At 44.0% G+C, this 18,909-nt stretch overlaps 1 protein-coding gene across 1 annotated transcript; it reads right to left on the bottom strand.

Moving 5' to 3' along the window:
- Positions 1 to 1,443: 1,443 nt before the first annotated feature.
- Positions 1,444 to 9,264, bottom strand: LOC309395215 (vasotocin-neurophysin VT-like). The gene is made up of 3 exons (XM_081959175.1): positions 8,780 to 9,264; positions 3,324 to 3,525; positions 1,444 to 1,765 (listed from the first exon to the last, which is right to left on the bottom strand). Exons 1-3 carry the CDS (start codon positions 8,897 to 8,899, stop codon positions 1,602 to 1,604), a joined length of 486 nt encoding a protein of 161 aa, XP_081815301.1. The 5' UTR covers positions 8,900 to 9,264; the 3' UTR covers positions 1,444 to 1,601.
- Between the last annotated feature and the right edge of the window lie 9,645 nt (positions 9,265 to 18,909).

The following is an 18,909-nucleotide window of genomic DNA, read 5'->3' as shown; positions in this document are numbered from 1 at the left end:
TTTATGAATTGTGTAAGTTGCTTTGGGGCATAGTCAAAACGAGGGATGGATAATACATTTCACTCTCATCTGGTTTACACAAAGGTTAAATCAGTTTTTCCCAACCTTGTCAACTTTTAGCTTATTAGACTATTTTGTAATTGTGCAGTGTAATTGTGCAGTGTCACAAAATAGCATGAGTGTTGCATTGAGAAAGATGGGGGCTATTAAGAAAGGAGGGGGTAGCTATTAAGAGTGAGTCTGCTTCCTGCCTAAAAAACATGTTTCTCCATTTCTGATCCAGGGAAATATAATATTCTGCCTTTTCAATATTTCCCAGGATATTTCATTTTTTCTAGGAGAGGGGCGGGTTTTAACTTCCTACACCATCACCCTAGAGCTGAAGGGGGATATCTTTGTTATGTAGAATAGACGGGCCTTTTAATGGCCCGTTGACAAAGGTGGGGGTAGCTATTAAGAGTGAGTCTGCTTCCTGCCTAAAAAACATGTTTCTCCATTTCTGATCCAGGGAAATATAATATTCTGCCTTTTCAATATTTCCCATGGAATACAGTATTACAAAAAAGATGTTGAGACTTTGGAAAAAGTGCAGAGAAGAGCAACTGAGATAATTAAAGGCCAGGAGGATAAAACATATGAAGAACGGTTGCAGGAATTGGGTTTGGCTACTCTAGAGAAGTAGGGAAGCGGTGGCTCAGTGGCTAAGAAGCTGAGCTTGTCAAACAGAAAGGTGGGCAGATTGGCGGTTCGAATCCCTAGAGCCGCGTAATGGAGTGAGCTCCCGTTACTTGTCCCAGCTTCTGCCAACCTAACAGTTCTAAAGCACGTAAAAAACTGCAAGTAGAAAAATAGGAACCACCTTTGGTGGGAAGGGAACAGCGTTCCGTGAGCCTTCGGCATTGAGTCATGCCGGCCACAAGACCACGGAGATGTCTTCGGACAGCGCTGGCTCTTCAGCTTTGAAACGGAGATGAGCACTGCCCCCTAGAGTCGGGAACGACTAGCACATATGTGCAAGGGGAACCTTTACCTTTCCTCTAGAAAAAAGAAGGACTAGGGGGGGACACAATAGTAGCATTCCAGTATTTGAGGGACGGCCACAAAGAAGAGGGGGACAAATTATTCTCCAAAGCAACAGAAGGAAACTAAGCAAGGTGAGACGCGACCTGGAATTAATGAGAAAGTTCGATTGCCAAACACCCAAAATGCAGTCATGTCAGAACTTTGGAACAGAGTTGTAAGTACTGGACGATCTGTCGTAAATTTGAATGGTCAGTTAGTGACCGGTTGTAAGATGAGGACCACTCGTATATCTACAAAAGAATTTCCTTTCCCTTCTTTACAGAAAGGTTGGGAGTTTTGTGGCCTTCTGGGGTTTTGTGATAATGCTTCCCAGAGTCAAGGGAAGCGTTATCTCTTCTCTTCATAAAGACGCTTAAACAATTTTGTCACACGATGCAAGAAGACTTTTATTAATTTAGAACGGGTTTTGGGGTGGAATATTGATATTTGACTCTTAAACGGTTATAGGCTTTGGATCACTCAGGGCAGCTTCGGGTTCTAAGCCCATTACGGCCACGAAATGCCAGCTCTCCGACGCCTTAATAAAATTGTGGTTTTCCTTGTTGTTGCTTGTTGGCCAGGTGCATCAGTCGGAGAAGGAGGTCTCCAGTTGAGCCGTCCAGCCCGGTCAAATTCCTTTCTGGAGACGTCCGTCCTCTCTCACCGTTCTCATTTCCGCAGGCAGCATCGGAGACGCAACTCTCTGTAAAAGGATGGGAGGGAGAAGAATTCATTGGGTCAGTTCCAGACAGGTAGGGAAGACAGCCAAAGCTTTTCCTAGCTCTTGTATGTGGGGTTTTAGCAGCAACTCCCTGTGGGTGGGGTGAGGATGGTCCCGAACCTATGTAGAAGAGGGGCTCAACTTATTTTCCAAAGCACCAGAAGGCAGGATGAGAAACAATGGATGCAAACTAATCAAGGAGAGAAGCAACCTGGAATTAAGGAGAAATTTCCTAACAGTGAGTACAATTAACCAGTGGAACGGCTCACCACTAGAAATTGTGGGTGCTCCATCACTGGAGGTTTTAAAGAAGAGATTGGACAGCCATTTGTTGGAAGGGTATAGGGTCTCCTGCTTGAGCAGGGGGTTGGACTAGAGGACCTTCAAGGTCTCTTCCAGCTCTGTTCTGATTGATTGGAAAATATTCCCCTCTGGATTTCTGCAAATTGAAGATCTGAGAATAAGTCAGTGTTCCTCAGCCTTGACCTCTTTAAGATGTGTGGACTTCAACTCCCAGAATTCCTCGCTGGGGAATTCTGGGAGTTGAAGTCCATTCATCTTAAAGAGACTAAGGTTGCAACATGCTGTTTTTAATTCTTAGCCAATGGACCAAACAAGACATCTGCCATTTCTATCACAGTTTGTTTATTGGACTTTTATAAGATTATAGGGAGCTGAGAAACTTGATTGTGCAGTAGAAAAAAATGTGGATACAGGTAGTCTTCATTTAGTGACAGCCGTTGGTTGCAACAACTCCGTGATTTAAAAAAATATGAGAAAGAGAGACAGAGAGAGAGTGACAAAGACAGAGAGAGAGAGAGAGAGAGAGACAGAGAGATACAGAGACAGAGCGAGAGAGACAGAAAGACAGAGACAGACACACACAGAGAGACAGAGAGAGAGAGAGAGAGAGCAAAGTTCATTGGTTGTTGACCCCTAACTTAAATAAATTTCTCTGGTTCACTATGTCCAACTGTTTTTTCTTCTTCTTTGTTTTGCTCCTTCGCAAGGCAGAAAGCTGCTGAAAGAAGCTCATTGTTTTCTGAGTTACATCTTCCCAGGACGGTGCATCCTTAAAAAGTTCTAACTGCCAGTCCACAAGCTCAGTTTTGTCACCTTAGTTGATTAGAAGCTGGCAGCTGCTGCCTGAAACTGACTGGATCTTAATCAGAGTCCCTCTGAAGACTTTGGTTGCTCTAAACGCCTGCGTTGCTTGGGAAAGGAATTTTTAATCGCCTCATCTTTGTGAACCGTCCCCATCTGAGGCCGTTGATAAACGAGGACTACCGTTATAGAAGAGAGGATGGTTTTTAACTTGCTGAAATCTTTTCAGACGCCTCAAACTTCAACTCCCAGGGCGATCAGGAATTCTGGGAGTTGAAGTCCAACACATCTGGGGGGCATCAGGTTAGGGAACAGAATACTTTAGGGCTTCAGCACTGCTCAACGTAACATTTGGCTGAGAATGAATGCAATTAATTTTTTTTAATGGTGTCTGATATTTCTTTTTTTTCTCCATTTCCCCCCGTCCTATACATACCATCACTGCAGCAAATGCCAGGGGCTGCGCATCGCCCACCCGCACCGCAGGGTTTCCCACCAGCCTCGCAGGGATAAGGGAGAAAGTTCTCCTCCAGGCAACGCAGAGTCTCTGAAGTCCCAAAATAGCAGCCCATCTCTTCTCCACAACAAATGTTGGGCCCAAAACAGTTCCCTCTGTTGCCGGGGCCGCAGGGGATACACTAAAAGAGAAATTAAAAGAAGATGATTAACTTCTGGAAGTATCACTGAGAAACCACACAATCTTTCCCCTGGTATAGTTGACACAGTGAGGAGACCCTGTGGCTTAGAGGTTAACACATCTACCTAATATGTCAGTATGGATTCGAATATGGCTAGCCAACATAGTTCTAGGCTGCATAAACAGAGGGAGAGAATCAAGATCACGTGAAGGGTTAATACCACTTTATAAGGCCTTGGTAAGGCCACACTGGGAATACGGCATCCAGTTTTGGTCGCCACGATGTAGAAAAGATGTGGAGACCCTAGAAAGAGCGCAGAGAAGAGCAACAAAGATGATTAGGGGATTGGAGGCCAAAACGTATGAAGAATGGTTGCAGGAACTGGGTATGTCTACTTTAATGAAAAGAAGGACCAGGGGAGACATGATAGCAGTGTTCCAATATCTCAGGGGCTTCCACAAAGAAGAGGGAGTCAATCTATCCTCCAAAGCACCTGAGGGTAGGACAAGAAGCAATGGATGGAAATTTAGAACTAAGGAGAAATTTCCTGACAGTTAGAACAATTAATCAATGGAGCAAATTACCTCCAGAAGTTGTGAATGCTCCAACATAGGGAGTTTTAAAGAAGATGTTGGATATCCATTTGTCCGAAGTGGTGTAGGGTTTCTTGCCTAAGCAGGGGGTTGGACTAGAAGACCCCCAAGGTCCCTTCAACTCTTGTTATTCTATTCTATTCTATTCTATTCTATTCTATTCTATTCTAGCTGATGAGAGCTAAATAGCTTGAAATAGATCTATACTAGCCTCCCTTTATTTCTTTGTCGGTAAATATAAATTCAAGACAAAAAAGGCTCCTGGATTGGGGCTGAAAGGTGAAAGCGGAGGCCGTGTACTCCGTCCCATATTTGGGTAGACCAAGTTGCCCTGACAGTCTCACTGGGGGGAAAACACTTTACCTGGAGGCATACATTCATGCTAAGCTGTTCTAGCTCCTCCATATTGGGAAATCCCAAAGCATGGAGGTTCCCTAAATGGGCCACCTCAGGAGACCCATCTCCCGTGCAATCTCTTAAGACTCTTTCGAAAGCCCGGTGACGGTCGAACGCTAGACACACTTACATCCAGGAGTAAGTCTGCTAAAGGGGCACAACGCAGAGTAAGCAAAAGTGGTAAAATGAAGGAATTGCAGTTGATGGGGAGAGCAATGCACCCTGTGAAGTTTTGGTCTAGTAGGGGTTAAGGCATCAGGGTGGAAAGCACGAAATGGTAGTTCAAATCCTGCTTTAGCCATGAGAACCAACTAGGTGACTTTGGGCCAATCACGAAATAGTGAGTTCTAGTCCTGCCTTAGAAATGAAAGCCAGCTGGGTGACTTTGGGCCGATCACCAGGAGACTGGGAGTTCTAGCCCCACCTTAGCCATGAAAACTGGCTAAGTGACTTTAGACCAGCCACTCTCTTTCAACCCAACCGACCTCCCAGGGTGGTTGTTATGGGGGAAAGAGGACGAGGAAGTTGTGTTGGATGGAAACTAATCAAAGAGATTTCCAACCTAGAAATAAGGAGAAATTTCCTGAGAGTGAGAACAATTGACCAGTGGAACTGCTTGCTTCCAGAAGTTGTGGAGGCTTTTTAAGAAGAGACTGGATAACCATTTGTCAGAAATGGTAAAGGGTCTCCTGCTTGAGTGGGGGGCTGGACTAGAAGACCTCCCAGGTCCCTTCCATCTCTGTTATTCTGTTAAAGGATCTTTTCACTGCCTTGAGTTATTTGTACAAAGGTGGGATACAAATAAATACATCGAATAAAACTTGAAAGCAACGCAGGTCCCAGGAAAACCACGCTGGGGAGGCTGGAACTCATTTGTTCCACTTAATGTTGAGAACGCCCTTCCCTCGGGGCATCCAGCTGCCAAATCATAAAGAGATAGAAATACAGAAATAAATAAAAACATCCCAGGCAGCTGTTAACAAGATGGGATCGCCCTCATTCTGCCTGTAGATCTTGTGTTTGTCAATGGGAGGAGAAAGCCAGAAGTCTGATAATAACTGTTCTGACTGATTTCATGAAAAGTTTTATTAAACTTTCTGCCTGGAAATCAGAGGTGGGTATTCAGCAGGTTCTGACCAGTTCTGGAGAACCGGTAGCAGAAATTTGGAGTAGTTCAGAGAACCAGTAAATACCACCTCTGGCTGGCCCCACCCCCATCTATTCTCTGCCTCCCGAGTCCCAGCTGATCGGGAAGAAATGGGGATTTTGCAGTATCCTTCCCGTGCCACGCCCACCAAGCAGTGGTGAAATTCAATTTTTTTTTTACTACTGGGTCTGTGGGCGTGGCTTGGTGGGCATGGCTTGTGAATCTCTATTCCCTCCCCACCCCAGGGGAAGGATACTGCAAAATCCCCGTTTCCCTCCCCACCCCAGGGGAAGGATACTGCAAAATCTCCATTCCCTCCCCACTCCAGGGGAAGGATACTACAAAATCTCCATTCCCTTCCCACTCCAGGGGAAGGATACTGCAAAATCTCCATTCCCTCCACACTTCAGGGGAAGGATGCTGTAAAATCTCCATTCCCTCCCACTCCAGGGGAAGGATACTGCAAAATCTCCATTCCCTCCCCACTCCAGGAGAAGGATACTGCAAAATCTCCATTCCCTCCCCACTCCAGGGGAAGGATACTGCAAAATCCCCATTCCCTCCCCACTCCAGGGAAAGGATACTGCAAAATCCCCATTCCCTCCCACTCCAGGGGAAGGATACTGTAAAATCCCCATTCCCTCCCCACTCCAGGGGAAGGATACTGTAAAATCTCCATTCCCTTCCCACTCCAGGGAAAGGATACTGCAAAATCCCCATTCCCTCCCACTCCAGGGGAAGGATACTGCAAAATCCCCATTCCCTCCCCACTCCAGGGGAAGGATACTGTAAAATCCCCATTCCCTCCCCACTCCAGGGAAAGGATACTGCAAAATCCCCATTCCCTCCCACTCCAGGGAAAGGATACTGCAAAATCCCCATTCCCTCCCACTCCAGGGGAAGGATACTGCAAAATCCCCATTCCCTCCCCACTCCAGGGGGAAGGATACTGCAAAATCCCCATTCCCTCCCACTCCAGGGGAAGGATACTGCGAAATCTCCATGCGCTCCCCACTCCAGGGGAAGGATACTGCAAAATCCCCATTCCCTCCCCACTCCAGGGGAAGGATACTGCAAAATCCCCATTCCCTCCACACTCCAGGGGAAGGATACTGCAAAATCCCCATTCCCTCCCCACTCTGGGGCCAGCTAGAGGTGGCATATGCTGGTTCTCCAAACTACTCAAAGTTTCCACTACCGGCTCTCCAGAACCCATCAGCACCTGCTGGATTTCACCCCTGCCACCAAATCATACCACGCCCACCAAGCCATGCCCACAGAACTGGTAGTAAAAGTATTTTGAATCCCACCACTGCTGGAAACAACTGTAAGACTAGCCTGCTGCTTGGATCATGCTAGTTAACCTGGGGTGTTAGTTCACCAATGCTAATCCAGATGCTTCCTGGATCTGAACAAGATTGAACCTGGTTAAGACTTGGATGTGAGGCCACAAGGAAATCCCAGGTAATCCCCACGTAGCATGGGGAAAGTTTGGGGGAAAAATCCTAGAAGGAAATGGCATGGTTTCCACATGCTTGCCGAGAAAACGAAAGGAAATCCCCAGGAACCAAGTTCAATTCAAAAGAGATTTAAAACTTGGATAGGGGACCACAGGGAAATCCCAGGGCTATAAACTAGATTGGATAATCCAAAAACCATCCCAGAATGAAGCAATAGTAAACCATTATGGTACAATTAGAAAGAAGAAGAAAAAACAGACTACCCAATGAATGTGTTCATGAAAGATTTGAATTCTTTTCTTACTTCAGCTAGCTCTTATATCTTGATTTAGTCTTCCTGACCCCTTTCACTGAACAAAATAGCCTGATATTCTGCAAATCCATTTTTCCTGGCAATAAGATACAGGGGTCTTTCCCCCCCCCCTTCTCTTTTCCTGTGCTCACAATAATCTTGTTGTCCTGTAAATCCGATCAGATTTAACAAGTTGCAGGCACAGAATCTCCTAGGGCTAGAAGGGACATCTGAAGTCTTCTAGTCCAACCCTCTGCTCAAGGTAGGAGACTTTACACCCTCCCAGTCAAATGGTGGTCCAATCCTTTATTGAAAATTTCCAGGGATGGAGCACCCAAGCAAACTCTTCCACTAATTTTGTTCTCACTGTCAGAAAATTCCTCCTTACTTCCAGTTTGAATCTCCCCTTAACAAACTTCCACCCATCGCTTCTTGTCCTGTCTTCTTGTACTTTGGAGGACATCAATCCCCTCTTCTCTGTGGCAGCTCCTCAAGTCCTGGAAGATAGTTACCATGTCATCAGGCTTAATAGCAGGGACTGGGAGGGGGATCTTGGAATCTTAGTGGACAGCCAGCTAAATTTGAGCAAAAAAGCCAATGCAATCCTAAATTGCATTAACAGAGAGATACAATCAAGATCAACTGAAGTGTTGATACCACTCTATAAAGCCCTAGTAAGACCACACCTAGAGTAGAGCATGTAGTATTGGTCACCACACTATAAAAAGATGTGGAGACTCTGGAAAGAGTGCAGAGAAGAGCAACAAAGAGGATTAGGGGACTGGAGACTAAAACATACGAAGAACGGTTGCAGGAACTGGGTATGTCTAGTTTAATGAAAAGAAGGATTAGGGGTGACATGATAGCAGTCTTCCAATATCTCAGGGGTTGCCCCAAAGAAGAGGGAGTCAAGCTATTCTCCAAGGCACCTGAACAAGGAATAATGAGTGGAAACTGATCAAGGTGAGATTCAACCTAGATGTAAGGGGAATTTTTCTGACAGTGAGGACAATTAACCAGTGGAACAGCTTGCCACCAGAACTTGTGGATGCTCCATTACTGGACGTTTTTAAGAAGAGACTGGATAACCATTTGTCAGAAATGGTGTAGGGTCTCCTGCTTGAGTGGGGGGTTGGATTAGATAACCTCCAAGGTCCCTTCCAACTCCGTTAATCTGTTAACAGGTGGAATCTTACCAAAGAGAGCTCCAATCTAGAATTAAGGTTAATCTTTAGGTTCCCCCCCCCATTTTTTTTCCTCTTCCATAGGCTACAGACAAGGAAAGGACAACGAGAAATAAGAGAAGGCTCTGGAATTCTTCCTTAAGGAAGAAGGCGGGAAGGGTAAATGCAAACACCTGTCTTACCTGTCGGATTTCTGCATCTGGCAGGGACCTCTTCCCACCTCGGGGGCAGTTCTGGATGTAGCAGGCTGAAGACAAGGTGAGAAGGCAGAAGAGAAACACCGAAACGATCCCGGCAGGCATCTTAGGAAGTTTGGCAAGTGGGCGCACCTGCTATCTTGCCTTCTGGCTCTTTGTATCTGAATCCTGGCTGCATCCCCTGCGTATTTATATTGTTTGCATCAATTGCTTGGAGCCCTGTAACGCTGTGCCCCCCCCCAAAAAAACATTGTCACTGGTGGTGGGGGCTCTCTTCCCCTTCCCTCCACAGACCTCCCACCCGAAAGCCAGCCTCCGACCGACACCCGTAATTAAGCCATTCAGTGCCAAGAGCTGTTCACTTCTCCCAAAGCTGCTGCTTTATTGGCAGCCAATTATTTTTAATCGGGGCATCATCAAAATTGTGAGTCGGACGCAGGCAGCGAGCATAAAATCAGGATGATTTTTCTCTGTCAACAATTTTCTTTTTTTCCCCTGGCAGGGATGTTGTGTTTTCCAGCTGAACCTTCGTAAACATCGCTAGGTTGAGTGCGAAAGGCATCAAAATCTTCCTGTACTTTTGAAAAACAGATGCCACGCTTCGAAGGAATAGCTGGCACGGTCCTTGCTCTGGACAATAAAAGTCTAGCATCAGTTTTATGTTCTGAAAAGCTCCTTTGACTTAAAGCTAACTCCATCTAACTCCCACCTTTATTTGTTTGTTTGTTTATCGTATTTCTGAAATATAAGGGCACATCTCCCTTAGAGGTTCCTTTCTTATCGTTATGCAAGGCCTTAATGCTTTTAAGATTCTAATAGGGTTAGGGTCTTCTTCTTTCCTCTCCTCTCCCCAATTCTATTCAATTCTTGTTTTTATTTATCTTCTCTTCTTTCCTGCCCTCCCTTTCACTCCTCCATTCCATTCTTGTTTTCTATTCTATTTTCCCTTGTCTCCTCTCTTCTCTTCTCTTCCCTCCCCTTTGCTCCTCCATTCCATTCCATTCTTGTTTTCTATTCTATCTTCTTTTCTCTTCCCTCCCCTTTGCTCCTCCATTCCATTCCATTCTTGTTTTCTATTCTGTTTTCTCTTCTCTTCTTTCCTGCCCTCCCTTTCACTCCTCCATTCCATTCTTGTTTTCTATTCTATCTTCTTTTCTCTTCCCTCCCCTTTGCTCCTCCATTCCATTCCATTCTTGTTTTCTATTCTGTTTTCTCTTCTCTTCTTTCCTGCCCTCCCTTTCACTCCTCCATTCCATTCTTGTTTTCTATTCTATCTTCTTTTCTCTTCCCTCCCCTTTGCTCCTCCATTCCATTCCATTCTTGTTTTCTATTCTGTTTTCTCTTCTCTTCTTTCCTGCCCTCCCTTTCACTCCTCCATTCCATTCTTGTTTTCTATTCTATCTTCTTTTCTCTTCCCTCCCCTTTGCTCCTCCATTCCATTCCATTCTTGTTTTCTATTCTGTTTTCTCTTCTCTTCTTTCCTGCCCTCCCTTTCACTCCTCCATTCCATTCTTGTTTTCTATTCTATCTTCTTTTCTCTTCCCTCCCCTTTGCTCCTCCATTCCATTCCATTCTTGTTTTCTATTCTGTTTTCTCTTCTCTTCTTTCCTGCCCTCCCTTTCACTCCTCCATTCCATTCTTGTTTTCTATTCTATCTTCTTTTCTCTTCCCTCCCCTTTGCTCCTCCATTCCATTCCATTCTTGTTTTCTATTCTATCTTCTTTTCTCTTCCCTCCCCTTTGCTCCTCCATTCCATTCCATTCTTGTTTTCTATTCTGTTTTCTCTCTTTTCTTTTCTTCTCTTACCTTTTCTTCTCCCCACCCCACCCCACCCCTCCTCTCTCTTCCATTCCATTCCTGTTTTCTATTCTATTTTTTCTATTTTTCCTCTCTTTTCCTCTCCATTCCTGTTTTCTATTCTATTTTTTCTATTTTTCCTCTCTTTTCCTCTCCATTCCTGTTTTCTATTCTATTTTTTTCTATTTTTCCTCTCTTTTCCTCTCCTCTCCTCTCCAGTCCCATTCCGTCCCGTCCCATCCCATTCTTTTAAGCTCTTTGGTGAACTCATTCAATACGTCGTCGTTCGAATAGAAAACATGTCGAGCCGAGCAATTGTGTGAACACAATCGGTGACATCTCCAAGCCCACTTTTGTGGCCTGGCCAAAAAGATGGGGGGAAGGCCTATGGGGGATTGGGGGGGGGGCTCCTGGCAACATTTCAAACCGCCCTCCACACTTGACTTCAGCCAAATAGCTGCTGAGATCTTCTGCCAAGCTACAGATGGCAATTCCTCTGATTCAGCGTCACGAGGAATGTGGGACTCTTCATGGCCGCAGCCAAGAAAATTCCCGTGCGCCCATTCCCATCTGTGTAGGGCAAGGGACTTTGGAGGAAGGCTTTTCCCTTTTTTCCCTCCTACTTCTGGTTCTGGAAAAACGCAGGGAGTCAGAAGAGTCCAGCTTCACTTCTTCCCCGCTTTAGAGATTTAAACCTGGTTCTGTGCCAGGACTGTTGTGTCCCATCTTGCAAGATAAAGGGGCCAGCTTAAGCCACAAGGGTTCTGGAATGGTGGTGGGATGCTGGGGCTTGCTTTCGGCTTGCAAGGAACATTTCTCTTCCAAGGAGGATATTCAGAAATGCGATCTCTTCACCTCCCCCCCTTTCTAACACTGATGACGTTATCTAGTTGGGTCACGAAACGTCTGCAAGAAAACAACCAAGCTCAGAGAGCATCAAGGGCCCCACAGTCTTTTTCCTCCTCCTCCTCCTCCTCCTCCTCCTCCTCCTCCTCCTCCTCCTCCTCCTCCTCCCTATAAACCCCATCCCCTTCTAGCACTGATGATGTTACCTAGTTGGGTAGGGAAATGTCTGCAAAAAAACAACCAAGCTCTGAGAGCACCAAGGACTTCACAGTCCTCCTCCTCCTCCTCCTCTACACAAACCCCATTTCTTTCTAGCACTGATGATGTTAACTAGTTGGGTAGTGAAATGTCTGCAAGAAAGCAACCGATTCAGAGAGCACCAAGGACTTCACAGTCCTCCTCCTTCTCCTCTTCCTTTCCACATATCCCATTCCTTTCTAGCACTCTGCTATCCCTCTATAGCAGGGGTGTCCAAACTTGGCAACTTTAAGACTTGTGGACTTCAACTCCCAGAATTCCCCAGCCAACACCCCTGCTCTATAGGAAGCCTTATACCTGCCCCCCCCCCAATTAGTTCCACTCAGTTTCTCCTAGTTGGTATTTTGCCTTCCATGATCCCATGAGCTCTGCTAGATTTCTTCTGATACAAATGCGCAGCCACAAAAGAACAGAATAACAGAGTTGGAAGGGACCTTGGAGGTCTTCTAGTCCAACCCCCTACTCAGGCAGGAAGCCCTGTACCATTTCAGCCATCATTGGTTGTCCAATTTCTTCTTAAAAACATCCAGTGTTGGAACACCCACGACTTCTGGTGGCAAGCTGTTCCACTGGTTAATTGTCCTCCCTGTTAGGAAGTTTCTCCTTAATTCCAGGTTGCTTCTCTCCTTGATTAGTTTCCAACCATTGTTTGTCTTGCCTTCTGCCGCTTTGGAAAATAAATTGACCCTTTTGCCCTTTGTGGCAGCTCCTCAAATATTGGAACTCTGCTGTCACATCTCCCCTAGTCCTTCTTTTCCCTGGACGGAACAGACCCAATTTCTGTAACCATGGTTACAGTGATGGTTGGGTACCATTTATCATTTGCTGATCAGCAGGTTGAGACTTTTTTTAAAAAAATTATTTCATTTTAATTGAAAAGACAAGTGCCATGTCAGGATGCCAATTACAAATTAAAGCAAAGCCAAAAAAAAAGTTACTAATACATCTTAACACACAAAGTAGTGACTATAACAATACTGTAATAACAGTAATAACGGTAATTATAGCAGTATGTCCAAAAAGAGTAATCAAAAAAACTTTAGCTAAGTTTCTATTTACATTACCCTATTTACAATTTTTCCTTTACTATATTCGTATTTTAATACATCGTTATTTTCCATACTAACAATTCTTGATTCGTTTGCAAACTTTTATTCCCTCTCATTTCTATCTCTTGTTTCTATCCATTCGTAAAGTTTATTCCATGTCTGATAATAGTTCAGGTCTTTTTTATCTTTATTTTTTAAGGCTTACCATTTTATTATATACCATATTACCATTTTACCTTTCAGTCATCTTATTTTCATTCCATAATCTCCCACTTAATTTTAATTCCTTCTTAATAGCTTGACAGTATCATTGTTTGCCTCTCCAAATTAATCAAATTTTACATATTATTTCCATCAATTATTCTGTTTTACTGTTAATAGCATATATCCTCAAATTTAATTTTAAATATTAAACATTTTATTTAGTTAGTTATCCACAAGTAATAATTTTAATCTTTCCCCCACAATGTCAGGGTTCCAAATAGCATCCAAAAGTAAACCAGAGTCCAAGGCAAAATATTGCTCAAATTCCAATTTATTAAGAGAGATATGTCGGCACATCTGAGGAAACGGGAATCTGAAAGCTTCCTGGTTTTCCCCACCCAGTTGAAAGTTCAAGATGTTTTCCCCACAACCACAAGCCCATCACACGGTCCAATCTCCCACTGCCACGCTGGCAGCTTCCACCCATCCAATTCCGGTCAGGTGCAGAGACAAAGGATGACCTTGGTTTTCTAGAAAGAATTTTGTTATGGCTACACAGCATCTAACTCCGTACAATCCTTCCTCCCATTTTCCCACAATAGAAAAGGCATAGTAGAATAATAGAAAGTGTGGCAGGCCAAAGATCCAAAAGAAAATATGGCCGCAGGCCTGACAGACAGCCTCTTCTCAGAAGAAAAGCATTTTTTGAAAAGAGAATATATACCTTTGGCTATATTCACTAGATTTCATTCCATTCTACTAAAAAAATCCTTTTCTTTCTTTCCTCCTTTCAACCATTTTCTCTTAGTCTCTCGGGTTCTTTTCTCTTATGATCTCTTCTCACCACCCATTTATCTAGCATTTGCTTTTTCTTGATCTTGAAGTTCCTATATTTTTTATTTCAAATCCTTTTTCTCCGTTTTAATTCTATTGTTTTAGTACCTCTCCCCAATTTTCTTCCCCCCCCCATCTTTCCCCAGTGATCCCCCGTTGGGTTGTCTTCTTGTAATTACTCCTCCAGGCTATCAAACACCCACTCTTCCTTCCACCCCGGTTCTCTTCCACAGAGCTAAACCCTCCCTGCAGTGCAGGTCCCCAAGGAAAGACAGGGCAGGCCAGATGCCAGCAGGAAACGACCCGAGAATGTGCCATGAATATGCAGAAGGGAATCTGGCAAAGGACAAACACGTCAGCAAGCTTGCCCTCGGAGAGCTGGCAGCTGCCCAGGATGGTCAACGCCACGGGCTTTCTTCCTTTTAGGAGAAGCAATTCTCCAAGGTGGCTGCGAAGGTTGAATTAATTTGCAGAAAAAAATAGCGAATGAGAAACAGAGGAGCAAATCTGAAGTTGACAACTTGGCAAAAGAAATGCAGCTGGTGTGCATTTTATCACCCAGAATTCCCCGACCAGCATGGCCGAGTCTAAGATTTCTGGAAATTGGTCCAAAGTACAACAGATTTTGGTTACAGGTTACAGGAAATTACAAACATCCAAATAGACCTCAAAGCAGAATTGTTCCTTCTGGGGATTATTAAGGGAAAGTATACAAAAAAGATAAAATATTGAATTTTGCACATAATTACAGCAGTGAGAATAGCGCTCAGGCAATGTTGGAAAAGTGATACCAGGCTGATAGACTGTTTGATAATCCAAAAAATCCTTGATTGCGCAGAGATGGATAAACTCACCTTGGAGTTAAGGAACAAGGGAGACTCAGAATATTGTACCGTTTGGGAAAACTGGTATCAATGGATGAGTAACAGGAACATGAAATGTACAGTTTGGAGATATAGATGTATAGATATAGGAAGAATTAGGAATGTATAAAAATGTATTTGAATAATCAAATGGTTATATTAGTACTGTCAAAAAGAATTGTAACTTAAACAAAATTATTTTTAAAGGCGTTTGCATTTTAATGTTTTAAATTTTCAATAAAGGTTAAAAAAACCAAAGTAGTATAGATTTTATGGAAATATAAGCTACAAAGAAAAATTAAAATAAGGGAGAAATAAGGAAGGAAAAAGGAAAGAGAAGGAGGAGGTAAAAAGGGGAAAGGAAAAGAAAATCATTGATTTCCGACTCTTTAGCGTAGAAAATAAAGTCATCAAGTCAGTACACTAGTCCTCGGCATACGACCGCAATTTCTGTTGCTAACCAAGACATTTGTTCAGTGAGTTTTGCCACATTTTAGAGCCTTTCTTGCCACAGTTGTTAAGTGAAGCACTGCAGCTGTTTAAGTTAGTAACACCGTTGTTAAGGGAGTCTGGCTTCTCCATTGTGTTTGCTTGTCAGAAGATCTTAAGACACTGCAACCGTCATAATTATGAGTCAGTTGCCAAGCATCTGAATTTTGATCAAGTGACCTTGGGGATGCTGCAATGGTCGTAAGTGTGAAAAACAGTCATAAGTCACTTTTTTCCAACTTCGAACCGTCACTAAGAGAACTATTTTAAGTCGAGCATTACCGGTAACCACAAACCTATCGAATCAGCAAAAGCCAAAATCAAAGTTTCTTTTTTGTTTGTTTGTTTATTTGTTCCACCTCGAGCACAAAGTCCAGAAGGGGTTTCCAAATAAAAACAACATTAATTGTATTCTTTTCTTTAACCCAAGCAGTCGATTCAGCCAGCTCTGCTAAGACCTTTTGCATCCAGTTATCCGCTGTGGGACTTCGGAGGTTGTTCCAAAGATCTGAAGTCAATCCAGTTTAAGCAGAGGTAGCCTTCACATAATTTAACAACCGGTCCGCCCAGAATCGAAAATATGAGCACCTATGCCTTGTGCACATGTCAAAAACACAGCGATTATATAAGATGGAATACCTTCGCATGTGCACTTTTGTCCTGACAAAAAAACCTTTTATTAATTTATTGTGAATCCTCTTCATTCAAATCCAGCAAAGTCTTTCAAGGGAGGATTTACAGTCACAGACCTTATCTGGCTTGGAGAGCTGCCAGGCCGATATCTGCAGAACTTGGCCAGGAGTCTCGGAAAGTCACGAACCAATTAAGCGAACTCATGGCCTCCTGCAAACTCCACTCCCCTTTCGCTCCTCTTTTATTTCCTCTGGGAGGGGCCATTCATCGTCTGCCTGTGGCCTCACTCCTACGTCGACCCCTGTCCTTTAGGTCTTCCCTTCTTCTGGCAACTCTGTGCATGCGCACATCAGGAACAGGCTCCAGCTGTTCTTCTGCCTCACTGATGTCTGACTCCGAAGGCAGCTGATAGCTGGCATAAGGCCTTGGCCCCCTCTCTGCCTCCGACGCAGAGCCCTCATCAGAGCCTTCCCCAGACTCCAGGACTGGCCCAGGTTCCTCCCCAACCTCCTCACTGTCTGAATCTGCTGGTGGGGTGCAACACCTGTATGTGTTTTTAACCTATTCGATCTCTTGGTTAGATCAGGTATAAAAAAAAAAAATCTAACCGGAGGCTGCATTGATCTTCGCCTAAAATATTCTCAGCAGTTTCTCAAACGGACTCAACTCTGCCAGTCGTAGGATCATGACACACAAACAGAGAAATTCGTTATTTTTCCCCAAGTGTCATTTCTAGAAGGAATGACCACATTAGGTGATCAGGCCAGACTCCAGATTACGGTATCGTAAAATGACATTAGCGGCAATTATCCGGCCTCAGATAAAACGATGACTTGAATGATAATGCAGCCCTAAAAAATTAAAATGCAATGACACTTTTTTTTTAAGTCGGCAAAGGTTAATGAAATGTTGTTCAAGTGAAGGGAAATTTGCATGCACAAACACATCAACAGCCTAAAAGCAATTAATAAAATCAAATCAATGCAGCAAATTGATGGGGGGGGGGGGTGCCACAACCAAAATTAATTTAGCACAAGAGAAAAAAGGGTGAAAGATGTTAGCCTTTCACATCTTGAAAGGGTGTGATGAGAGTTACAGCATAGTTTTGAACCATCCTGACACAGGCCCATGTTCTAAGGTGTTTTTTTTTAGCAATGTACAAATGTAATAAATAAATAAAAAGATCAGATATGGCTTACGCAGAAAATGCTCCCACCTGTGGGGTCCTTGGTGCTCTGAGCTTGGTTGGGTTTTTATTTTTTGCAGACATCTCATTAACCAACTAGGTAATATCATCCATGCTAGAAGGGAATGAGATGGAGGGGATGGGGAGAGAGATGAGGAAGAGGATGAGGAGAACTATGACGTCCTTGATGCTCTCTGAGCTTGGCTGTTTTCTTGGGAGTGGCATTTGCAGGGAGGAGGAGGAGTGGGGGGGAGGAAGAAGAAGAAGGAGGAGGAGGAGGAGGAGGTTGTGAAATCCTTGATATTTCCCTGAGTTTGGTTGTTTTCTTACAGACTTTTCATGACCCATCTAGGGAACATCATCAGTGCTAGAAGGGAATGGGGATTGTGGAGAAGAGGGGGAGGACTGTAGGGTCCTTGGTGCTTTTCTTGCAGACATTTCATTACCGAACTAGGTAACATCATCTGTGCTACAAGGAAGTGGCATTTGCAAGGAGGACAACGACTGTGGGGTCCTTGGTGCTCTCTGAGTAGTTGTTTTCTTGCAGACGTTTCATGACCCAACGAGGTTGTACCATCAGTGCTAAAAGGGTGTGGGGTTTGTGGAGAAGAGTACGACTGTGGGGTCCTTGGTGCTCCCTGAGCTTGGTGGTTCTCTTATAGATGTTTCCTTACTCAACTGGGTAACAACATCAGTGTTCGGAGGGAGTAGGGTTGCTCTTATCTTTATATACTAGTGGCCAATATCTTGAGCCATGCAGCTCAAGGCTTCTCCTGTGACAGGTCTTAGTTCCTTGATCTACCACCGCAATGGGACCCACAATTTCAGACCTAAGTCGTGCTGGTCATAAAGTGGATCGCCACAGAACTGTGTCCAATTTGACCTCTTTTTGTGATGGTTGGTAATTGAATGCTGCGGTCGTTAAGTGAACCCATTGTCAGCTACAACATGGTAAATGCAGGCTGGTTGCCCAGCAGCCAAAATGGAATTATGTGGCCATTTGTGTACTTGTGTGTGTGTGTGTGTGTATTACATGTTGACTGGGGAATTCTGGGAGTTGAAGTCCACACATCTTAAAGTTGCTAAAATTGGGAACTCCAACACAGTTCTAGGCTGCATCAACAGAGAGAGAGAATCAAGATCATGTGAAGTGTTAATCTCACTTTACAAGGCCTTGGTAAGGCCATGCTTGGAATACGGCATCCAGTTTTGGTCACCACGATGTAGAAAAGATGTGGAGACTGTAGAAAGAGTGCAGAGAAGAGCAACAAAGAGGATTAGGGGACTGGAGTCCAAAACATATGAAGAATGGTTGCAGGAACTGGGTATGTTTAGCTTAAGAGAAAGAAGGACCAGGGGAGACATGATAGCAGTCTTCCAATATCTCCAGGGGCTGCCACAAAGAAGAGGGAGTCAAACTATTCTCCAGGACACCTGAGGGCAGAACAAGAAGCAATGGGTGGAAACTAATCAAGGAGAGAAGCAACCTAGAACTGAGGAGAAACTTCCTGACAGTGAGAACAATGAATCAGTGGAACAACTTGCCACCAGAAGTTGTGAATGTTTCAACACTGGAAGTTTTAAAAATGATGTTGGATAACCATTTGTCTGAAGTAGTGTAGGGTTTCCTGCCTAAGCAGGGGGTTGGACTAGAAGATCTCCAAGATCTCTTCCAACTCTGTTATTCTATTCTATTCCTCATCTTCTATCTAGACTACGTTTTCCAATTCAGCAATTTTAAGATGTGCAGACCTTGACACACGTTTTTCAGTGTTGCCCCAGTTTCCACAAGTAACAGCAATACAACTGCTGGTTAAGTCCCCTGTGATTTCGGACCATAATTTTATTAAGGCTTAAAATGTTATCTGTCAGATGCCTTGACCACTGCACCCCTAGCTGCACAATGGAGACCAAGATCGACAACAAAGAGGTGTGTATAAAATACAATTTTGGGGG

Source organism: Natrix helvetica (genome assembly GCF_964273705.1).
Source record: "Natrix helvetica genome assembly, chromosome: 7".
Classification (NCBI taxonomy): domain Eukaryota; kingdom Metazoa; phylum Chordata; class Lepidosauria; order Squamata; family Natricidae; genus Natrix; species Natrix helvetica.
The sequence above is the reverse complement of the archived record's forward strand: the minus strand, read 5'-3'. Positions and strand labels throughout refer to the sequence as shown.